This window comes from Stegostoma tigrinum, chromosome 34 (assembly GCF_030684315.1).
Source record: "Stegostoma tigrinum isolate sSteTig4 chromosome 34, sSteTig4.hap1, whole genome shotgun sequence".
In the NCBI taxonomy this organism is placed as follows: domain Eukaryota; kingdom Metazoa; phylum Chordata; class Chondrichthyes; order Orectolobiformes; family Stegostomatidae; genus Stegostoma; species Stegostoma tigrinum.
This window is the reverse complement of record NC_081387.1, coordinates 18,789,433-18,811,481: the sequence shown is the minus strand read 5'-3', so window position 1 is coordinate 18,811,481 and position 22,049 is coordinate 18,789,433. Positions and strand designations below refer to the sequence as shown.

The window sequence follows — 22,049 nt, the reverse complement described above, 5'->3', positions numbered from 1 at the left end:
TGTCACGAGTGGGCTGACTAAGCAAGGATGGCAGAATTTTTCTCTAAAGGGCATTAATTCTGAGATGACAATTAACTTTCAGGCTTGTCAATCACGATTGGCTACATCGGCGCTATTAGGCGAGATTTTTATTGACTGGAAATTTCACTAATTGACATGATACAATTTGAAACTGTATCCACAGGATATGAGCTTTAACTTCTGGATTACTGGCCCACTGAGGTTATCATTGGATCACCACATCCCACTGCAAAAGCAAATTATTTCTGTAGCTTAAGGAGCAGATAATAGGGAGATTTCAGCAGATTCTTTATCTCCTCTCTGAATCTCCTCTGGGTCAGTGCGTAAATACAAGTGTTTGTGCAGGAGCTGGTGCACGTCATCAGGAATGTCACCCTGATTGCCAAATAGAGAGAGTTGGAACTTTGGTAAGCCAAAAGGTGGGTGAAACTGACACAAATTGAAATGACAGTGATGGGCACCGACAGCACCATGAAGCAGCCAGAGATGGTGAAGAGCAGAACAATGGAGGTCTTCCTGCTCTTCAGCTCGTGGTCACTGCCCATCTTCCCAGCACCACCACTACTGCTCTTCAGGGCTCGCCGAGCTCTGCTGGCCACGAGGATGTTTCGGGCAGTGAGAGTATTCAACAGCAGCAGCAGGGTAATAGGAAGAAATGTGCTTGAGATATTGGTGACCCACCGATGGGCTGCCCATGCTGATGAAGTCAAGTAACCACTGACAGTGCGGCAGCCCCTCTGTACATTGTTCAGAACGTAACTGGGCTCAAGGCGAAAAGAGAAGGGAATGTTGATCAAAATGTTAAGCATGGTTAAGGTGGAGATGACCACGTTGGCCGTTCTTTCAGTGCAATACCTCATCTTTAATTTGTTGCAGCAAATTGCTACAAAGCGGTCAAAGGTGAAGGCTATGGTAAACCAGATGGAGAGTTGGAGGCTCAGCCCTTGCAGGAAAGCATTGAGTCTGCAGACAGGAGTGTAGGTCAGCAGCCAGCTCGGGAAATGATAACTGATGATTTGGCTCACAATCACATTGAAGACAAGGACCATCAGATCTCCTGTTGCCATGGCAGTCATGTAGTGAGTGATTCCTCGAGAAAGGCCGCACTTCCCTTGGGAAAGAATGAACATTGCCATCAAGTTTGCTGAAAAGAAAATCCAGATTTTGAAATGTATCCTCTTTACTCCATTTACCAAATAGTTTCCCAATTACATAAACAATCATTGTCTCTCTGTAAACTGTTTATAACCCTCTCACAATCTGCCTTTTCTCGCAGTGTTTTGTGTCATTGCAAATTTAGTGACTTCCTTCCTTTCTCCATTTCATTAATATATATTGCAAACAGCTGTAATCCCAGCATGGATCATGGACGTGGATCGCCAACCTGAAGAAGAAACCTTTATCCGCACTCATTGTTTCTTGGCCATTAGCCAATTCTCTATTCATACCAGTATACCATCTCCCACAGCCTGGGGCTCTTATCTTATCACATAACCTTTGGGAGGTACCTTGTTGAATTCAAAGCTCAAAGGTACATCTACTCGTTCCCCTTTATCCACTCTGAGACTTCCTCATAGTATTCCAAACAATTTGTCAGACATGATTCCACTTTCATGCAGCTGCACTGACTCTGCTGGATGAGATTGGGATTTTCCAAATTTTCTGCTATCCCATCTTTATTGATTGATTCCAATTCGTTTTCAACAGTAGATATAGTTACTTTTTGCCTCTGACTTTATCCAAATAGGAGTGGCACATTGACTGTTATCTAAACTTCTGGTACTACTCCAGATTCCAAGGGTTTTAGGAAGCTACAACCAATGTATGCATTGTCTCTGTAGAAACCTATCAGGGCCAGGGAACTGATTTGCCTTTTGGATCATTCGGTGTTTAATACTTCTTCCTTAGTGATGAAGATGAGACTCAATTTTTCCACCCATATTCTTCAGAATTAATAGGACGCTCAAAGTATCTTCCATTGTAAAGAGTGATGCAAAATACCTGTCCAGGTTCTTCACCATTTCTTTGTTCCTTCTGATTATTTCCCCAATTCATTTTCGTAAGTGCATCCGTTTACTTTGATCATGATCTTCCTGTTTATATCTTTAAAGAAACTACCACTGTCAGTTTTTATATTGCTTGCTGGCTTGCACTCACAGTTTACTTTCTCTCTCATTATTATCTTTTTAGTACTCCTTTGATGAACTCTGAATTTATCCCTGTCTTCAAGCTGTCACTGATTTCTGCCTCTTTGTCTGCTTTATCTTTCAATACAATAACTCCCTTGATTAGCCATGCTTGGCTTATCCCTCTCTTAGAATCTTTGCTACTTACCAGGGTTCCATTTTTCTGAAAGTATGATTTACCTTCTTGAATGTCTGACAATGCTTGATTACAGTCATTTCTGCTAATCTATCCAACAAGTTCACTGTAGCTAACTCTACATCATTTCATTGCAATTCCCTTTAATCAGGCTGAACATAGGTATAGGACTAATTGCGCTGAATCTGAACCTGATAGTAATGAAGAGCAGACAGACTCAACGAGAAGCAGGACATCCATTCATCGGGTGCAGCTTCAAATTGCAGAGGTGAAATTCAATGCAGAAAACCAGCAACAAAAATGTCACAGAAACTTTAAAACCATTTACCAGGAATTCCAAGGATTGCAAGAATGTGAAAAAGAATATCTAATGGAAGAGCCTGTAATCCCATTTTCAGGTGAAAACAAAAAGAGTTAAAATGAGGCAATGCATTGAAATGCACTTGGCTGATATATGTAAGCCAAACCTCCAGTGAGAAAGTGAACAGATTTAATTAAACTTATCATTTCTAACAAACAAGTTAATGAGCAATATTTGGAGTGAGCTCTGTGATCCCTGGGGAGTCAGGACAGTTCCCAGAGCACTGTCTTCTGGAAGGGCCATAAAAGATCTGATTGCCGCAGGTCTCTTCCATCAGGTACAGAGAATAATTTAGCCCATGACCTAGATACAAAGCAACACTTTTCACCTGTTTAAATCAATGTGTGCTATGACAGGACTTTGGAGAAAATGAGAATTGAACACCGGGCTTCGAGCCCAGAGAGAGGGATTCTAAATTGTGCCACATTATCCCTCAGTCGCACCTCTGCTCTTTCTCAGAGTAGTTACTGCATCTGGGAAACAATGAAAAGGTGTTCTCAAGAGGCAGTTTGATATTCTATTAAAAGTCTTTATTGATATATTTTATTCAAATCTGTTTCAATTAGGACATTTTAATGTATTGGTTTAATTCACAATTGCTCCTGCCAATGTGTCCATTAAAGTGTTCTTCTCGCCAGTCAAATGAATGATTTTTAAATCGAACATTTGTACTATTAATCCCTAAAAGGACTTTATTTTGTATTTTCCACAAGGTATCTTCAGAAGAAAACAAAACTGTGGTCAATATAAATAAGTCCCTTGAAAGTTAACATCATAAGGAATTTGGACATGCACATTTTGAATGCCTGTAGAGTCAATACAAGATTTAGTGTCTCTTCCTACACTGTAGACATCATTGTCAATCAATCCATTTTTTGTGAAAAATAACTGAGTGGCCCTAATTCTACCCTGACCCAAACACCAGACCCAGGGTCCACAACTAAGGGGTTGCCCATTCAATCAACCATTGTCAGAGCAACCTCAAAAGGGCCAAGTGGCCAAGTTTTAGTGCGTGTGTTCGTATGTTCAATCGCCATCTCATGTGCTCTCAGTAAAATGACACTCCCATCAAGTTAGGCTGTCCTCAGCAGTCAGACTGTAATATTTGACATTGCCAAAACCAAGTGTGTTTGCCAGCACAACTTTCAATTTATCATAGCCCCTGTCACGTTCCTGTGTTTATTCAAATAGTTTTCTTTTTTCCAATAAATTTCTGGCAGGATGTACTTCCACGCTGAAATTTAGAATGAACTTCTGACAGAATCCATTCATGTTAAAGAATCTTCCTTATCATCTTAGGAACCAGGAAAACTCTGATGCTTTATCCCATTACTAATGAAACAATCTGTCTTTGTTCCCCTACATTTACTCTATGTTGCAGCATCCAGCACATCTTGCACTGATTCATGACTTGTGTGGTGAGAAATTTCTTCTCATCTCTGTTTCAACTCTGTTACCACTTATTATAGAAACCCTACAATGTGGAAACAGGCCTTTTGGCCCATCATGTTCACGCTGGCCCTCCACAGAGCGTCCCACCCAGACTCACCCCGAACACTGTGGGCAAATTAGCATAGCTGAATCAGCTAAACTGAACATTTTTGGGCTGTGAGAGTAAACAGGAGCACCTGGAGGAAACCCATGCAGGCACAGGGAGAATGTACAAACTCTACACAGATGATTGGCCAAGGCTGGAATCAAACCTGGTTACCTGGTGCTGTGAGGCAGCAGTGCTAAACATGGAGCTGCCATCTTACCTTAAAATGGTAACCCCTAATTCTAGATTGTCCCACATGAGAACACTACTTTGTCAAATATCAAAGATACAAGAAACAACAGTTTTTGCAGATGCCTATGACGTCTCATACACACTGTTACATATGGGGATTTGGGGAAGTAGGAATTCAGAAGGAGAATGAAGAGACCGAATATCTGGGAATAGAATGAGTTTAAATGAGCACATGGAGGTGTGCAAAAACAAAAAAGCTGAAAGTCCTGAATTTACAATGAAAAAAAAAACAAATGGATCCATTGAAATAATGCTTAGTTGGACTTTAATTTGGAAACCAGTTGCAGTGGTGGGAATGTCTAAGGAGTCCTCAGAGTGGCGTCTGCAAAGGAAATGAGTATTCAAACCACAAACGTGTTCCAGAAGACACATTCTTCCTCAACTCTTGACAAAAAAATCCCCCAGAAGAATGGAGGTTTTGCATCGTCTATTTCAAAAGGTGTCTTTGTTTTATTCGCCTAATCAATAAGTTAAACAACAGGAGCTAGTCATTCACTAATGTTGACTGAAGATACAACTTATATTCCAGTCAACTTAGCGGAAGAGAAAATGTGAATTGGAGGCAAACACGGAGATTACAAATTAATCCATTATATAAAATTGGAGTAAAGAGTGATGAGATAAATGGTGAACTTGTGTGGGGAATAGAGCAACAAATCCTTATTGATTCAGTCTTGAGAAATGGCCTTTCTGCTTCAAAAATATTGGCCTCACTGTGGATGAACCCAAAGAAATAAGATCACCTGAAATGCTTCCTGACTGTATTGTGACGATATCTCAGACCAATAGAATTAAACAGGGTGAGGTGGGGAGAAGTCTTCAGAACAGAGAAGTGACTAGAAATTGAGTTCTCTGACAATCTTCAAAAACAAATTCATAACATTGATGAAAGAAAAGAGAGAGAGAGAGAGGCTGATAATGCTGAGTTCATTTTGCTAATGGAAATTCAGTTCCTGAATTGAGACAGTTACGTCAAAATAGCCTACTCTTATACTGGGTCAGAACAAATCCCTGAATGCTATTATTTGATCATGTGTTAATGAGGGAAAGGGTTACATCTGAGGTACCATGAGTACTAAGTCATAGACCATTGCTTGCTAGACAATGTTAGAAGTTATTACTCATTACATTTTTGCAGAACAGGTAGAAAAGGTGAAGGTGATTGGGCAGAGCCAAGATGGTTAGGAACAAGGCCATCATGCTTAAATGACTTATTGGAGTTGATTAAGAAAGGATGGTGTGTTATGAAGAGATTCCAATGGTTTTACTTTGCTTCAATATCCAGGAGATATTTGTTAAGGTGCTACATTAAAGGTTGTGCAGAAAGTAAAAGCTCATGTTGTAGAGGAGAACATATTAGTGCAGAGAGAAGATTGGCTGGCTCACAGGAAAGTAGAGGTTAGACGTAAATAGTTATTTTTCTGTGTGCCAATATATGATAAAATGGTGCACCACAGCGATCAGTTCTGAGGCCTCAACTATTCATGATTTATATCAAACACTTGGTTAAATGAATTAAAGTTGTGATTGTCATATTTGCTGTTCCGCCAAAAACGCATATAGCGTAAATTATGCTGAGGGTATAAGGAGGCTACGAAGACAAGTACATAAGTTAAGCACTGGCAACGAAATGAAAAACAGACTTTGACAGACAGAATATGTGGAATTATCAATTTTGGCAGTAAGAATGAAAAATACCATCTTTTCTAAATGATGACATGGTAGAGCTCTGAAATGCAGAGGGATCTGGTTGTCCTCGCATACAAATTGGTCAATGGTAGTTTTCAGGTTTAGCAAGTCATTAGGAAGACAAGTCGAATGTACAATCTTTGACCTTTGCAATGAGGCTGAGATTAACGGGACTAGTTTGCCAGTTCATTACTCCAGTGTGGCATTTATACTACAGGTTTTTATCAGAACAAAAACAACCACTTTTTATATTTCAATAATGCCTATGTATATGCTGACTAAGCAACACAGATACGTCTCCTGTTCTATCCTGTTAACATGCCTTGCTCAAGTTGTCAATGACATGACTATACCTTGTTGATGACATTGTGCAGTCACTTATCTGTTGGAAAAGTGCTTCCGTGCAGTCAGAGTCACTTCAGATTCATTAACAAAGTAAATGATATTGAAACAAGTTACGGGAAAAATGAACACTTCTTTCATGTAAAATGATTTTGAAAGCTCATAAACTCACCTGTAACTTGGACGAATATATGATCAGGAGAAGGGAAGGGTGAAAAATCAGACATGCTTAAATTAGTTTATTGAGTTGTTTCGACTTTGGATAAAATCAGTTCAGTAGACAGATCTATGTTCTATGTTTACAATATACACAAGCTGACTAAAGAACAAAGAAATTCAACTAGTGTTAAACAGCGAGCAGACATTTTCGGATGCTATTATTATGATATTGCATTCAAATTAGTTAAATTTGGCAAAAATCAAAATTCACAAGAATCTGAAATATTGACATAAAATATCACAAACCCACGTCAGGTCAGCAAGCCTCTGTGGATCATGGGGGTGGTGGAGGAGGAGAGAGACAGAGAGAGAGAGAAAGAAATGGTGAGACTGTGAGGGAGTTGAAATGGCGCAGCAGAGAGAACAGGGCAGAGAAAGAAAAGATAAGAAAATAAGGTATTGTGAGGGACAAAGCTGTAGGTGAGTTCATAGAGACAGAGAGAGAGATAGAGAGATAAAGAGAAACAGAGGGACAGTCAGAGTGGGATAGAGGTTGTGAAAGAGTGGGGCAAATAGAGAGAAAAAGAGAGGAAACTTAAAAAGATCTTCTATTGTTCCACATATTAAATTGAATCTAAATGAGTCCATGTTTCATAGTTGTTGCTGGCAAAGGAGCTGATGATTGAACAGATGTTTTATGGCAAGGGCCTTGACAGATAAGACATTGACAAACAAGGTACCCCATCAAAGCCACTCTTCACATATTGACGAGGCGAGAGTTTCTACTGATTCAGTTAGAAGTTGATATTTCATATTTTGGTTTCCTGTGATGAGAGCTGGCTTCTTTGCATGAATAGTAATTTCTTGTTCCAAACTAAAACCTGGTTGGTGATTTCTGTTAATCTAAGTTGATCAGTAAAGTAAATTGAGCACATTTTAGTAACTTGTTTAAACGTTTAACATATCAGGTCACTTTCCAGTCGGCCAAGAGACTATCTTAGTTCAATTCCATTCTGTCATCCATATCTTGATAACGACTTTCAGTAGATCTGGACCACAAATGTTTTTGTAGAATCAACACGGAATTTTGGCTTCACCAAAGAATCTTTCAAAAGTTAGTCTTCCTGAAGTCCTTCCAACACTTCCTGGCGACAAGCTAATACTCACAAACTTGTCTTAACTCATCTATCCATGTCAATCCTTATCTCAATATAGAGATTCCAGCCTTTCATCATCTTCAAGTTCAACATTGATGACTTAGCTAAAGTTGGTCGCGCCTGGAATACAGCCCTGAGGAACTCATGGAGAAATGTCCTGGAGCTGAAATCACCAACAACCAACAGCTATTTTCATAATTGCCATGTCGGACCACAGCCATTAAAGTTGCTTCCCCTCCGAGACCTATTAAGTCAAGTTTGGCTCAGGCCCCTTGATATCACAGTGAGACAAATATGGCCTTGATGTCAACAGTCACACTCAACTCACCTGTTCATGTTGCTGACATGTTGTTTATTTTTTTCAATATTTTCCAAGGTTTATTTGCTTCCATCGTTTTCAGGTTAATTCCAAAATCAACTTCATTCATTGAACATAGAACATAGAACATGGAACAATGGAGCACAGCACAGGCCCTTCGGCCCATGATGTTCTGCTGAAACATTATCCTACTACCCTGCATGCCTTAAATTTTACTATCATCCATGTGCCTATCTGAGTATCGGTTAAAAGTCTCTAAAGTATCTAACTCCGTTACCACTGCCGGCAGCACATTCCGCACATCTACCGTATTCTGTGTAAAGAACCTACCTCTGATATCTCCCCGTACCTTCCTCCAATCACCTTAAAATTATACCCCCTCATAATAGTCATTTCTGCTCTGGGAATAATTCTCTGACTACCCATTCTATCTATGCCTGTCATCATCTTGTACATCTCTATCAAGTCGCCTCTCATTCTTCTTCGCTCAAATGGAAAAAGACCCCTGGTTCCCTCAGCCTTCCCTCATAAGACTTGCCCTACAGTTCAGGCAGCATTCTGGTAAATCTTTTCTTCACCCTCTCTAAAGCTTTCACATCCTTTCTATAATGAGATGACCAGAACTGAACACAATATTCCAAGTGTAGTCTAACCAGGGTCTAGTTAGACACCATTTAGAATGCTGTGTCCAATTTTGGGCCTCACACCTCAGGAAGGACATACTAGCCCTGGAGCATGTCCAGCGGAGATTCACACGGATGATCCCTGGAATGGTAGGTTTAAGGTATGATGAACGGCTAAGAATCCTGGGATTGTACTCATTAGAGTTTAGAAGGTTGAGGGGAGATCTAATAGAAACTTACAAGATAATGTATGGCTTAGAAGGGGTGGACACTGGGAAGTTGTTTCTGTTAGGCCGGGAGACTAGGACCCATGGGCACAGCCTTAAAATTAGAGGGGGTAAATTTAAAATGGAAATGAGACGAAATTTCTTCAGCCAGAGAGTGGTGGGCTTGTGGAATTCATTTCCACAGAGTGCAGTGGAGGCCAGGATGTTAGATGCCTTCAAGGCAGAGATCGACAAATTCTTGATCTCACAAGGAATCAAGGGCTATGGGGAGAGTGCGGGTAAGTGGAGTTGAAATGCCTATCAGCCATGATTTAAATGGCGGAGTGGACTCAATGGGCCGAATGGCCTTACTTTCACTCCTATGTCTTATGGTCTTCTGGTCTTATGGCTTTGTAGAGTTGCAGCATAACCTCGTGGCTGTTGACCTCAATTCCCCTGCCAATGAAAGACAACACACCATTCACCTTCTTGACAACCCTATCACCTCGGGTAGCAACTTTGAGAGATTTTTGGTCATGGTCCCCAAGATACCTCTGTTTCTTCACACTGCCAAGAATCCTACCATTATTCTGCATTCAAATTCACCCTTCCAAAATTAATCACTTCACATTTTTCTGGTTTACGTTCCATCTGCCAGTACTTTTCCCAGCTCTGCATCCTGTCAATGTCCCGTTGCAGCCTACAACAGCCCTCCATTCTGTCCACAACTCCACTAATTTTCGTGTCATCGTCAAATGTACGAATCCACCCTTCCACTTCCTCATCCAAGTCATTTATAAATATCACAAAGAGCAAATGCCCCAGAAGAGATCCTTGCAGAACACCACTGGTCGCTGAGCTCCAGGCTGAATACTTTCCATCTACTACCACCCTTTGCCTCCTGTTGGACTGCTCTTTTTGTATTCAGACAGCCAAATTTCCCTGAATCCCATGATTTATGAACAAGCCTACGACGGGGAACTTATCAAATGCCTTGCTAAAGTCCATTTCCATCACATCCACTGCTCTGCCATCATCAATGTGCTTTGTCACATCCTCAAAGAATTCTCTAGGGCTTGTGAGGCATGACCTGCCCCTCACGAAGCCATGCTGACTATTTCTAATTAAACTATGCTTTTCCAAATAATCATAAATGCTATCTCTCAGAATCCTCTCCAATAATTTGCCCACTACAGAAGTAAGTCTGACTGGTCTGTAATTCCCAAGACTTTCCCTATTCCCCTTCTTGAACAAGGGAATGACATTTGACACCCTCTAATAATCTGTTACTACTCCAGTGGACAGTGAGGATGCAAAGATCATCGCCAAGGGGAAGCAATCTCTTCCCTTGCTTCCCATAGAAACCTTGGGTATATGCCATCTACCCCAGGGGACTTATCTATCCTAACGTTTTTCAAAATTTCTGGCACATCCTCCTTCGTAACATCAAATTGTTTGAGCATATCTGCCTGTTTAATGCTGTCGTCAAAAACGTTAAGATCCCTCTCACAGGTGAATACCGAAGCAAAGAATTCATTAAGGATCTCCCCTACTTCCTGTGATTCTGTGCACAAGTTCCCTCCACTATCCATGATTGGCCCTACCCTCACTCTGGCCATCCTCTTGTTCCTCTCACAAGCATAGAATGCCTTGGGATTTTCCTTGACCCTACCAGATTATTTTTTTGTCATACCCTCTTCTGGCTCTGCCTAGTCCATTCTTCAGTTTCTTCCTGTCTACCTTGTAGACCTCTAAAGCTTGTCCAGTCCTTGTTTCCTCAACCTTAAGTAAGCTTCTTTCTTCCTCTTGACTAGGTGTTCCACATGTCTTATCATCCAAGGTTCCTTCACTTTACCATCCTTTCCTTGCCTCAGTGTGACAAACTTATCCAGTACCTGTAGCAACTGCTCCCGAAACAGCCTCCACATTTCTGTCACGCATTTCCCTGAGGACGTCTCTTCCCAATTTATGCTCCACAGTTCTTACCTAATAGCATTGTAATTTTCCCTCCTACAATTAAATATTTTCCCATACTGTCTGCTTCTATACCTCTCCATGACTATCGTAACGGTGTGTGATCACCGCCACCAAAATGCTCTCCCACCGAGAGATCTGACACCTGGCCTAGTTTGTTGCCAAACACCAAATCCAATATGGCCTCCCCTCTAGTTGGCCTGTCTACATATTGAGTCAGAAATCCATCCTGGACACATCTGACAAAATCTGCTCCATCCAAACTGTGTGCACGAAGGCGATTCTAGTCTATATTACGGAAGTTGAAGTCACCCATGACAACAGCCCTGTTACCTCTACACCTCTCCACAATCTGTCTCCCAATCTGTTCCTCAGTGTCTCTGTTGCTTTTGGAGGGGTGGGGTCTATAGAAAACTCCCAATAATGTGGCTGCTCCTTTCCCATTTCTGACTTCCACCCTCAGTGAATAAACCGTTCTCCACGACTGCCTTTTCTGCAGCTGTGATACTGTCCCTGATTAGCAATGCCACTCACCCAACTCTTTTTCCTCCCTCCCTATTTCTTTTGAAACATCTGTATCCCAGAACATCCAACAACCATTCCTGCCTCTGTGTTATCCGAGTCTCCGTAATGGCCACAGCATTGTTGTTCTAAGTACTAATCCATGCTCTAAGTTCATCACCCTTATTCCTGACAGCTCTTGCATTGAAGTAGACACACTTCAACCCATCACACTGACTGCAACTTTGCCCCATCAACTGCTTATCCTTCTTCACAGACTCTCTGTATGCAGTATCTGTCTGCACACTGGCTACCGCATCCTCTGACCTTTAGCTCTGGTTCCCATTCCCCTGCCAGGCTAATTTAAACCCTCCCAAAGAGCTCCAGCAAACATCCTGCAAAGGATACTGGTTTCCCTCCAGTTCAGAAGCAACCCATCCTTCCTGTACATGTCCCACATTCCACAGAAGATATCCCAATGATTTGCATATCTGAAACTCTCCCTCCTACAGCAGATCAGTCGCCATGTGTTCAGCTGCACTTTGCTTTCTATTCCTGGCCTCACTAGCCCGTGGCACCACTAGTAATCCTGACATTACTACTCTGCTCATCCTGGCTTTTAGCTAACACCTTAACACCCTATATGCACTTTTCAGGTCCTCATCCCATTTCCTAGTTATGTCATTGTACCATGACTTTTGGCAGGTCTTGCTTTCAGCTTTCTTCTTCCATCAACTTTGTTTAAATTCAAGTTTGAGCTTCTTGTTTTGGGCTCCTTGTGCCTCTCTCAAACCTAACAAGGAATCCACTTGTATTATGATCACTATTTCTCAAGGGATCATTTATTATGAGATTGCCAATTTGTACTGATGTCATATACAGCACTGGGTGTGAAATAGCGGTGACTCATGACCTTGTCATTTTTCTCCCACTCCAAGAACATTGGTCACACTTTTCTGGATTGGTTTCCTTTTGCCTGTTCTGCCCATCTGACAATTCTGTTGCTATCCTCAGGCAGTTTACAGCTACACCCCTCAGTCACACTTTGTACTGGAAGGGTAGGAGACTGGGAAAGTCAATCATGAATCAATATGGAAGGCAGGTCACCAGAAAGATCAACATTTTCCTGGACCTCTCAGTCTCCATCTCAGGCAACCAGCTTGTAACTGATGTCCATTTCAAGCCCACCGACTCCCACAGCTACCTAGAATACACCTCCTCCCACCCACCCTCCTGCAAAAATTCCATCCCCTATTCCCAATTCCTCCGCCTCCGCCGCATCTGCTCCCACGATAAGACATTCCACTCCCGCACATCCCAGATGTCCAAGTTCTTTAAGGACCGCAACTTCCCCCCCACGGTGATTGAGATCCCTCACGCCCCGCCCCCGCCACAACCGCCCCAAGAGGATCCCCCTCGTTCTCACACACCACCCTACCAACCTCCGGATACAACGCATTATCCTCCGACACTTCCGCCATTTACAATCCGACCCCACCACCCAAGACATTTTTCCATCCCCACCCCTGTCTGCTTTCCGGAGAGACCACTCTCTCCGTGACTCCCTTGTTCGCTCCACACTGCCCTCCAACCCCACCACACCCGGCACCTTCCCCTGCAACCGCAGGAAATGCTACACTTGTCCCCACACCTCCTCCCTCACCCCCATCCCAGGCCCCAAGACGACATTCCACATTAAGCAGAGGTTCACCTGCACATCTGCCAATGTGGTATACTGCATCCACTGTACCCGGTGCGGCTTTCTCTACATTGGGGAAACCAAGCGGAGGCTTGGGGACCGCTTTGCAGAACACCTCCGCTCAGTTCGCAACAAACAACTGCACCTCCCAGTCGCAAACCATTTCCACTCCCCCTCCCATTCTCTTGATGACATGTCCATCATGGGCCTCCTGCAGTGCCACAATGATGCCACCCGAAGGTTGCAGGAACAGCAACTCATATTCCGCCTGGGAACCCTGCAGCCATATGGTATCAATGTGGACTTCACCAGTTTCAAAATCTCCCCTTCCCCCACTGCATCCCTAAACCAGCCCAGTTCATCCCCTCCCCCCACTGCACCACACAACCAGCCCAGCTCTTCCCCCCCACCCACTGCATCCCAAAACCAGTCCAACCTGTCTCTGCCTCCCTAACCGGTTCTTCCTCTCACCCATCCCTTCCTCCCACCCCAAGCCGCACCCCCATCTACCTACTAACCTCATCCCACCTCCTTGACCTGTCCGTCTTCCCTGGACTGACCTATCCCCTCCCTACCTCCCCACCTACACCCTCTCCACCTATCTTCTTCACTCTCCATCTTCGGTCCGCCTCCCCCTCTCTCCCTATTTATTCCAGTTCCCTCCCCCCATCCCCCTCTCTGATGAAGGGTCTAGGCCCGAAACGTCAGCTTTTGTGCTCCTGAGATGCTGCTTGGCCTGCTGTGTTCATCCAGCCTCACATTTTACTATCTTGGAATCTCCAGCATCTGCAGTTCCCATTATCTCTCCTCAACATTATCGATCCAATTTTTGCTGCAACTTCAGAATTCAGTGTAATCAACGGGCCAATGGATGAGTTCATCATTATCCAGCAGTTAAACTGCTTCACCAGTGATCCTCTCACCACCAAACGATCAAAACTAGAGATGTTCTTTGAAAATTGCACAATGTTCAGTGCCGTTCACAATTGCACAGAACTAAAACAGTCATAGTGTCATGGAATTTGTGACAATGCTGTGACTTTAAGAGGTAGTTTGTCCAGGTTTTTCTTAAAAGTGAGGTTGCAAGGCAGAGCTGTATCTCAGTCTCCAAAAACCACTGAAGTAGTCAGCTTCGGCCTTAAGGTATTTTTAAAAATGTTGGAACAATAAAAGCAGCCTGGCTGTGTGTCACCAGCTGCAACAGAACAAGACTTCCTAGTTATTTTCAGTCTTTAGGAATAGTTTTAAGCAGTTGCTGTTGTGGGCTTAAAGAAACATAAGCTATCTTTTCTCTCTCTTGATCACTGCTGCAAGCTCTGGTTTCTCTCTGCGGTTGCATCACCTGTGAAAAGAATCTTTTTTTTCTGAATTAGCTTTTTTCCAAGTGTGTTAATATGTTGAAACAGTTAATTAATAATAGGTACTGTACCTATCATTCTGTTAAGTTTTCCAATAGAGTTAAACTATTCTAACTGCTTTCTTTGGTTGTATTTAAATATCATCTACAAATAAATTGTTTTAGTTTAACATCAAGTAGTTTCACTGGTCACATTGCGCCTGGAACTGGCGCAAATATTTTGAGGGGTCTGATCTGGTCCATAAAAAGCCACACAACACAGAAGCACACTCATTGGCCCAACTCATCTGGAACAACCAGGTTTTCCGAGCTGAACTAATTCCATTTGCCTGCATTTGGCCCACACCCCTCCAAAGCTTTCCTATTCATGTATCTGCCCAAAAGTCTTTTAAATTTTGTAATTATACTCACCTCTACCTGGCAGTTGGTACCAAATACCCTTCTGTGCTGTATGACTTGTCATGGATCAGAACCAGATCCCTTCAAAATGTTTTAGGAAGGTGGCTTAGAACCTAATTTTTTTCTTATTTCAAATGCAAAAGTAAAGTTCCAGGTGAAATTCCTCACATCCGCCTAAGTTAAATTCCATGTGCCACTCCATGTCAATATGTAACAAGAGCTGGGCAACATAGAAGCTTTGGCTGATAAGTGGCAAGTATTGATGTATCATTTAAACCCTTCAACATTCACTCCCTCTACCACGATGGCACATATGCAGCAATGTGCACCGTCTACAAGATGAAACAACTTATTACTTCCCTAGGTCAACATCTTCCAAACCTGCCATTTAAAACAAGGAGAGCAGAAACAAGAGAACGCCACTGCTGCAAACTCCCTTTCAATTCACACAATTCTGACTGGGAAATGTATTGCTACTGTCTCTGGGTCAAGAAATCTCCTCGTCTAGTCTTAGCTCATTGGTCTAGTTGCTGCTTCTCCCAATAACTCTGACAATCTATCCCACAGTTTCAGATAGCCAAGAGTCGTCAAGTTCATCTGTTGTCAGCCAGATGTCATTCCGCCTCATATCTACGTCAATGTCCACTACTTCTCGACCAATAAATCATTGTTCCTATCTATTCTGAACCAAACCTCCATCATTCTAAGATCTCGTAAAAACTACGTACGCTGGAGACAATCGTAGGAGCTGCTATACCTGCCCCTATACTGTCCCCCTCACCACCATCCCAGACCCAAAAAGAACGTTCCACATCAGACAGATGTTCATCGGCATGTCCAAAAATGTGATCAATTGTATCCACTGCTCCCAATACATCGGTAATACCAAGCAGAGGCTCAGAGACTGCTTTGTGGAGTACTTGCACTCGGTTCATGGTAAACGACACCTTTCAGTCACGAACTAATTCACTTCCCCCTCCCACTCCCTGGATGTCATGGCCATCCTGGGCCTCCTCCAGTGTCACAATTATGTCACCCAGAAACTGGAGGAGCAGCACCTCATATTCCGCCTTGGGAGCCTCCAGCCCAATGGTCACAATGTGGATTTTATTAGCTTCAAAATTTCACCACCCCCGGCCTCATCCCATGACCAACTCTCCCTCTCATCTGTGCTTCCTTGATTTGCCTGTCTTCTCTCCCACTTATCCACTTCTCCCAAAGCACTGACCAATCGCCACCACTGCTTACCTGCACTCACCTATCGCCATCCCACCAACATTCCCCAGCCCCTCTTACCCCGTCTCCTTGACCTGACCATCTTCCCTCCCACGTACCTGGTCCTCCCATCTGACTTACCAATCTCCACTGCTACCTACCTGCACTCACCATCTATATTCCCCAGTCTAACTCCCCCTCTCTCTTTATTTCAGTGCCCCCTTCACCTACACCATTACTGAAGAAGGGTCCTAATCTGAAACATCAGCTTTCCTGATCCTCTGATGCTGCCCGGCCTGCTGCACTTCTCCAGCTCCACATTGTGTTGCCTCCATCATTCTCAGTGCCTCTATCAATACAGTAACTTGGATTAAGGAAACACAGTGTGTCAGATTCTGCTTCATAGTTAAAGGGATTTGTATTTAGGATTTTCCCAGTGAAACTCCTTCATACCCGTAATATTAACCAGTCAGTTGGTTTGACTCACAAAACTACACCAAGCTCTGCAACTGTAGTCTCACCAACGTTTGGTGTCAAATTACTATAAGTCCCAAAATATCTAGATACTTGAACTAATCTGGTCAGCTGCATAATAATGCATCTCTAAAACAGATGGCATTTAGCCCAGGTCTTCAGGATAAGCGATAGGGGCACTACCATTGCACAAAATGACCCTTACCACTACATTTACATCGTACACCTCTCCTCGCCCCTTCTCATTGTTCAAATCTCTTCTGGAATTCAGAAGCCGAGTGGACCCTTCTAAACCATAAGATGTGTTGCACTGAGAATTAAAACAAAATCAAAAATAGACCAGCATAAACGTATTGCTGGAAAAAAAATTACAGCAGGTGCTGGAATCTGTGATGAAAACAACAAATGCTGGAGATCACAATGGGTCAGATGGCATCCATGTAGAGACACATATATTTTGTACATTTGGGCACTAGCTAGGTTGGCATCAAATCATCAGAGGGCAGTTAAGAGTGAAAAACATGGCTGTACATCTGATGTCACAAGTAGCATAGACCAGGTAAAGATGTTAGAATTCCTTAAGGACATTAGTTCTGAGATAGCAAGTAACTTTCAACCTTAACAATCCATAATGACTACGTGGTCACTATGAGGTAAGATTTTTATTCAATGGAAATTTCACTGTTTGGTGGGATTTGGCTCTTAAACCTGGGACATTAGCTTTGATTTTTGCATAGCTGCTCCAGTGAGGTTATCATTACACCACCGGCTCCCTCGTAAAAGTAAATTATTTGTGTCATTTACAGAGCAGAGAATGGGGAGATTTCACCGGATTCTTCATCTCCTCTCTGAACCTCCTCTGGGTCAGTGCATAAATACGTGTGTTTGTGCAGGAGCTGGTGCACATCATCAGAAATGTTGCCCTGATTGCCAAATAAAGTGAGTTTGATCCTTCAAATGCCACTCTCTGGGTGACACCGACACAGATATGGATCACAGTGATGGGCATCGACAGCACCATGAAGCACCCAGAGATGGTGAAGAGCAGAATGATGGAGGTCCTCCTGCTCTTCAGCTCGGGGTCACTGCCCAACTTCCCAGCACCTCCACTGCTGCTGACTTTCAGGGCTCGGCGAGCTCTGCTGGCCACTAGGATGTGCCGGGCAGTGAGAGAATTCAACAACAGGAGCAGGGGAATAGGAAGAATCATGGTTGAGATGTTGGTGACCCACCGGTGAGCTGCCCAGCCCGGTGAAGTGTGATAACTGGTGATGGTGTGGCAGCCCCACTGTACACTGTTCACAACATAAGCAGCCTCATAGCGAAAAGGTAAGGGAATGTTGATTATAATGTTAAGCACGCTCACAGTGGATATGACCACATTGGCCGTTCTTTCAGTGCAACATCTCGCCTTCAATCTGTTGCAGCAAATTGCTGCAAAGTGGTCAAAGGTGAAGGCTATGGTGAACCAGATGGAGAGCTGGAGGCTCAGCCCTTGCAGGAAAGCATTGAGTTGACACATGGAAGTGTATTTCATCACCGTGTCTGGGAAATGATTCATGATGATCTGGCTCACAATCACATCGAAGACAAGGACTGTCAGATCTGCTGTTGCCATGGCCCTCATGTAGCAAGCGGTTCCTTGGGAAAGGCCACACTTCCCATCAGAAAGAATCAACACTGTCAGCAGGTTCGCTGAAAAATAAATCCAGTTCATGAGATGTACCAAATGTTCAGTAGATCTGTGCATGGATAAGGTCAGGAATTGCAAGGCTGCTGCTGGTAATTCTAGTCTTGTACAACCATGAAAAGCATTGCCATCTCATCAGCCTTGTTTGTGTCATGGAATTAATCAGAAGGTGGTTTTGCACAGTTGGTCTCCATATCTCAAGAAAACAATTTTATTTTAAATCTAGAAGCAGCTCCGAGAAGATTTATCTGCCTCATTCATGGGATTAATGTCGTTGTGAAGAAAGGTTATGCCCATATCACTCCATTAGGATGTGAGGTGATCTCATTGAAACAGTTAAGATGTTGAGGGGACTGGATGAAGTAAAACTCAAGGACAGTTACAAGCAGTTTCTCATTTCAAACAGAGTCAATGAGATTTTTACTCTCTCAGAGGGTGGTTAGTTTCTGGAATCCTCTGCCCCTGAACATACTTGTGGCTGAGCCTTGGACACGGAGTTGGATACATTTTGGATACACTTGGGATTCAAGGGCTACAGAATGGAGGCAGGACTGTGGAGATCACTGAAATCAGCCATGATCCTGCTGAAATGTGGAAGCAGTTCAAAGTGCCAATTGGTCCATTCCTGCTTCTCATTCATATGTTCCCATTCTCTTCTTCTGTGGTTTGCTTCCATCAAAAAAGTTGTCATTTTGTAATGTCTGCCACTGCTATCGAGAATCTGTGTGTTTCAGGGCTCAATATAAATGAGGATTCTGCCTCCACAGCTCTGTCTGTGGCAAAATGATCCAGACACTTACAACCCACTGAGCGAACAAGTTCCTCCTCACCTCAGAATTAAATTTAATGCATTAAATCAACTATTCTGTGGTTATTCTCTCTGGAACATTTCAGAACAGGACAGACAAGAAAAATGTCACAACAGCTTTTAACTACTGATCAGGAATTTCAATCATGGGAAGGAGAATTTCTATTAGAACTGCTTTTGGTCTCGTTATCAGGTAAAAGGAGAAACAGCCAAAGAACTCCCACGTGGGAACCATCCTCCAGCATTTACCTGGTTAAGCCCCTTAAGAGTGCAATATGTCTCAATGAGGTCACTTCTCATTCTTCTACACTCCAGTGTGTCGAGTCCCACGCTGTCGAATTTTTGCTCATGAGACTGTCCCTCCACACGTGATCATTCTGATGCTCCTTGTCTGAATTGAGTCTTATGATTTATTTCTTTTCCTCAATAACAGGCTGAAAACTGCACACAATACACCAGCACCATATGTGGTTGCAGTAAGACTTCCTTACACTAATACTCCAAACCCCTTGAAATATGGATGAACATTCTGCTAGCATTCCCGATTACTGGCTGTACCTTTGTGCTAGCTTTCTGTGTTTCATGCACAAGTACCTTCATTCCCCTTGTGTTCCACATTTCTGCAGCTTTTTTGTGTTTAAATCAAATTCTGTTCTTTTGTTCTAACTTCCAAAATGGACCACATAATATTATTCCACATCACGTGCCATTTGCCAATGTTTCTCTCCACCTATCAATATCTCGCTGTAATCTGTTGTACCTTCTCACAATCTGCCTTTCCGCCTATGTTTGGTGCCTTCTGCAAATTTGGCGACAGTACATTCACTTCATTCCTCCAAGTTGTTGATATATATTGTAAATAGTAGCAATCTCAGCACTGATCCCTGTGGAACCTCACAAGTCATGGGTGACTAAGCTGTAAGTGAATAATTTATCAACACTCGCAGTCTCTTGGGCATTGGACAATTCTCTATCTGTACCATTAACCTACCTCCAGCACGATGGGCTCTTATAACTAAACCCTTTGCGAGGGACATTGTTGAACTCCTTCTCCAATCCAAATTTAAATACATTTACTGTTTCCGCTCTCTCCATTGAGACTTCCATATAAATTTCCAACCAATTACTCACAATTTTCCGTTCATGGATTTTAGTAAATTACAGCCAATGCATTCAGTATCTCTGTACCTATATCTTTTTGGATCAGACCAGAGAACCTCCATTAGTTTTTCAAACATTCCTTCTTCAGTGACGGTGACGAGACTTAAATCATCCATCAGACTCTGTCGTGTCAATCAATGTCCAAAGTACCTTCCACTGTAAGGGTTGATGCAAAATATCTGTTTAACTCCTCTAACATTTTCTTGTTTATCTTATTTGGGTTAAGCACAGTTATTTCCAACCCAGTCAGCTGGAACAGGACTAATTGCACTCAAACTGAAACTGATTGGAATGAAGAGCAGGCAATCCCAGCAATAAGCAAGAGATTCATTTGGTTGGTACAGGTGCAAATTGCAGAGACTCAGTTCAACACCTAACAGGCAAGAGTAATGTCACAGCGGCCGCTACACACTTACCAGGAATTCCAAAGATTGCAAGAATGGGAAAGAGAATTTCTATTGGAAGTGTCTCTGGTCCCATTTCAGGTGACAGCAGGAACAGTCAAAATGAGGCAATGTATTGAAACACTCAGAATTTATACACAAGCCAATCCTCGAGTGAAAGAGTTGAACAGATCTCATTAAACACAGTGTTTCTAAAAAAAACCTTGATATTTCATATCCTTGAGCAGTCTTTACAGTGAACCCTGCGATCACCAGGGAATCAGGGCCAGTGTCTCTAAGGTTCCACAGCTCTGACGTCTCAGAGGGCCACGAGGGACCTGACTTCTTTGGTCTGACCTTAATCAAGTGTGGAGAATGGGGTAATCCAGCAGGCAGATACAAAGCTTCAAGTTTCACCCTTTGAACTGAACCTTTGCTACAACACGGCTCTGGAGAAATTGATACTGCAACCCATGCCTTCTCACCCTGGAAGAGAAATCATACAGCAATGCCGCATGAGCCCTCAGGTTGCACCTTTCTAATCTTACCCTTCTCTTCCCCACTTTAATTATGCATCCAGTCAGAAATGGGAAAGAATTGTTAAGAGGCATTTCATTTTCAATTTGAAAGATCTTCACATGATTTCTATGGTATACACCAACATTAGTGATATTATATATCTACATATACAAAATATATTGATTGTCACAGCAACCACATCTTAATCAAGTCTGTCTTGCTCAGGCTGTTTTAACTTAGACTGGTTTAATTCATATTTGCTGTTGACAAGGGGTTTACAATGATATTATTGTTGCCAGCCAAAAGAAAGGTTTTTAAATTGTTCCACTGCAGTGTTAAACTCCAAAACAATATTTTTTTTCACACTAGGTCCATAGTAAAAACAAAAAAGAAATAAAAGTTTGTGATCCATATGAAGAAGACTCTTCAGAGTGATTTAGGCTATAAGACCATAAGAAATTTGGATGCATTTCAAACCTTTATAGAATCAATACAAGATTCCGTGTATCCTTCTCTATTGTTGAAACCCTTGGCAATCAGTTCCTATTTGTGAAAAATTACTGACTGGTCCTAACCCATCCTGAGCCTAACACCAGACCTAGGATCCATAGTTAAAAATTAAGGCATTGCCAATTAAAGGTAGAGATGATAACAAAAGATTTCTCTCGGAGTGTTGTTAGTCTTTGAGATTCCCTTCCTCAAAAAGCAGTGGATGCAGATTATTTAATCAGTTTTAAACTGCAGGTAGATAGATTCTTGCTTATCAAGTGAGCTAAAGGTCATTGAGGATATTCAGGGATGTAGCTCTGATGTCAAAATTATGATCAACTGTTGTCTCAATGAGTAGCAATGCAGATTTAAAGGACAAAGTGGCCTACTCT

At 42.6% G+C, this 22,049-nt stretch overlaps 1 protein-coding gene across 2 annotated transcripts; it reads right to left on the bottom strand.

The window, feature by feature from the left end:
* Positions 1-221: 221 nt before the first annotated feature.
* On the bottom strand, positions 222-20,789 carry LOC125446671 (neuropeptides capa receptor-like). 2 transcript variants are annotated; one of them, XM_048520418.2, is made up of 2 exons: positions 20,683-20,789; positions 222-1,132 (listed from the first exon to the last, which is right to left on the bottom strand). In XM_048520418.2, exons 1-2 carry the CDS (start codon positions 20,744-20,746, stop codon positions 261-263), a joined length of 936 nt encoding a protein of 311 aa, XP_048376375.1. In that variant the 5' UTR covers positions 20,747-20,789; the 3' UTR covers positions 222-260. The 2 variants fall into 2 exon arrangements, with proteins under 2 accessions (XP_048376375.1, XP_048376376.1); XM_048520419.2 differs by lacking the exon at positions 20,683-20,789 and adding an exon at positions 2,672-2,751.
* Positions 20,790-22,049: the final 1,260 nt, after the last annotated feature.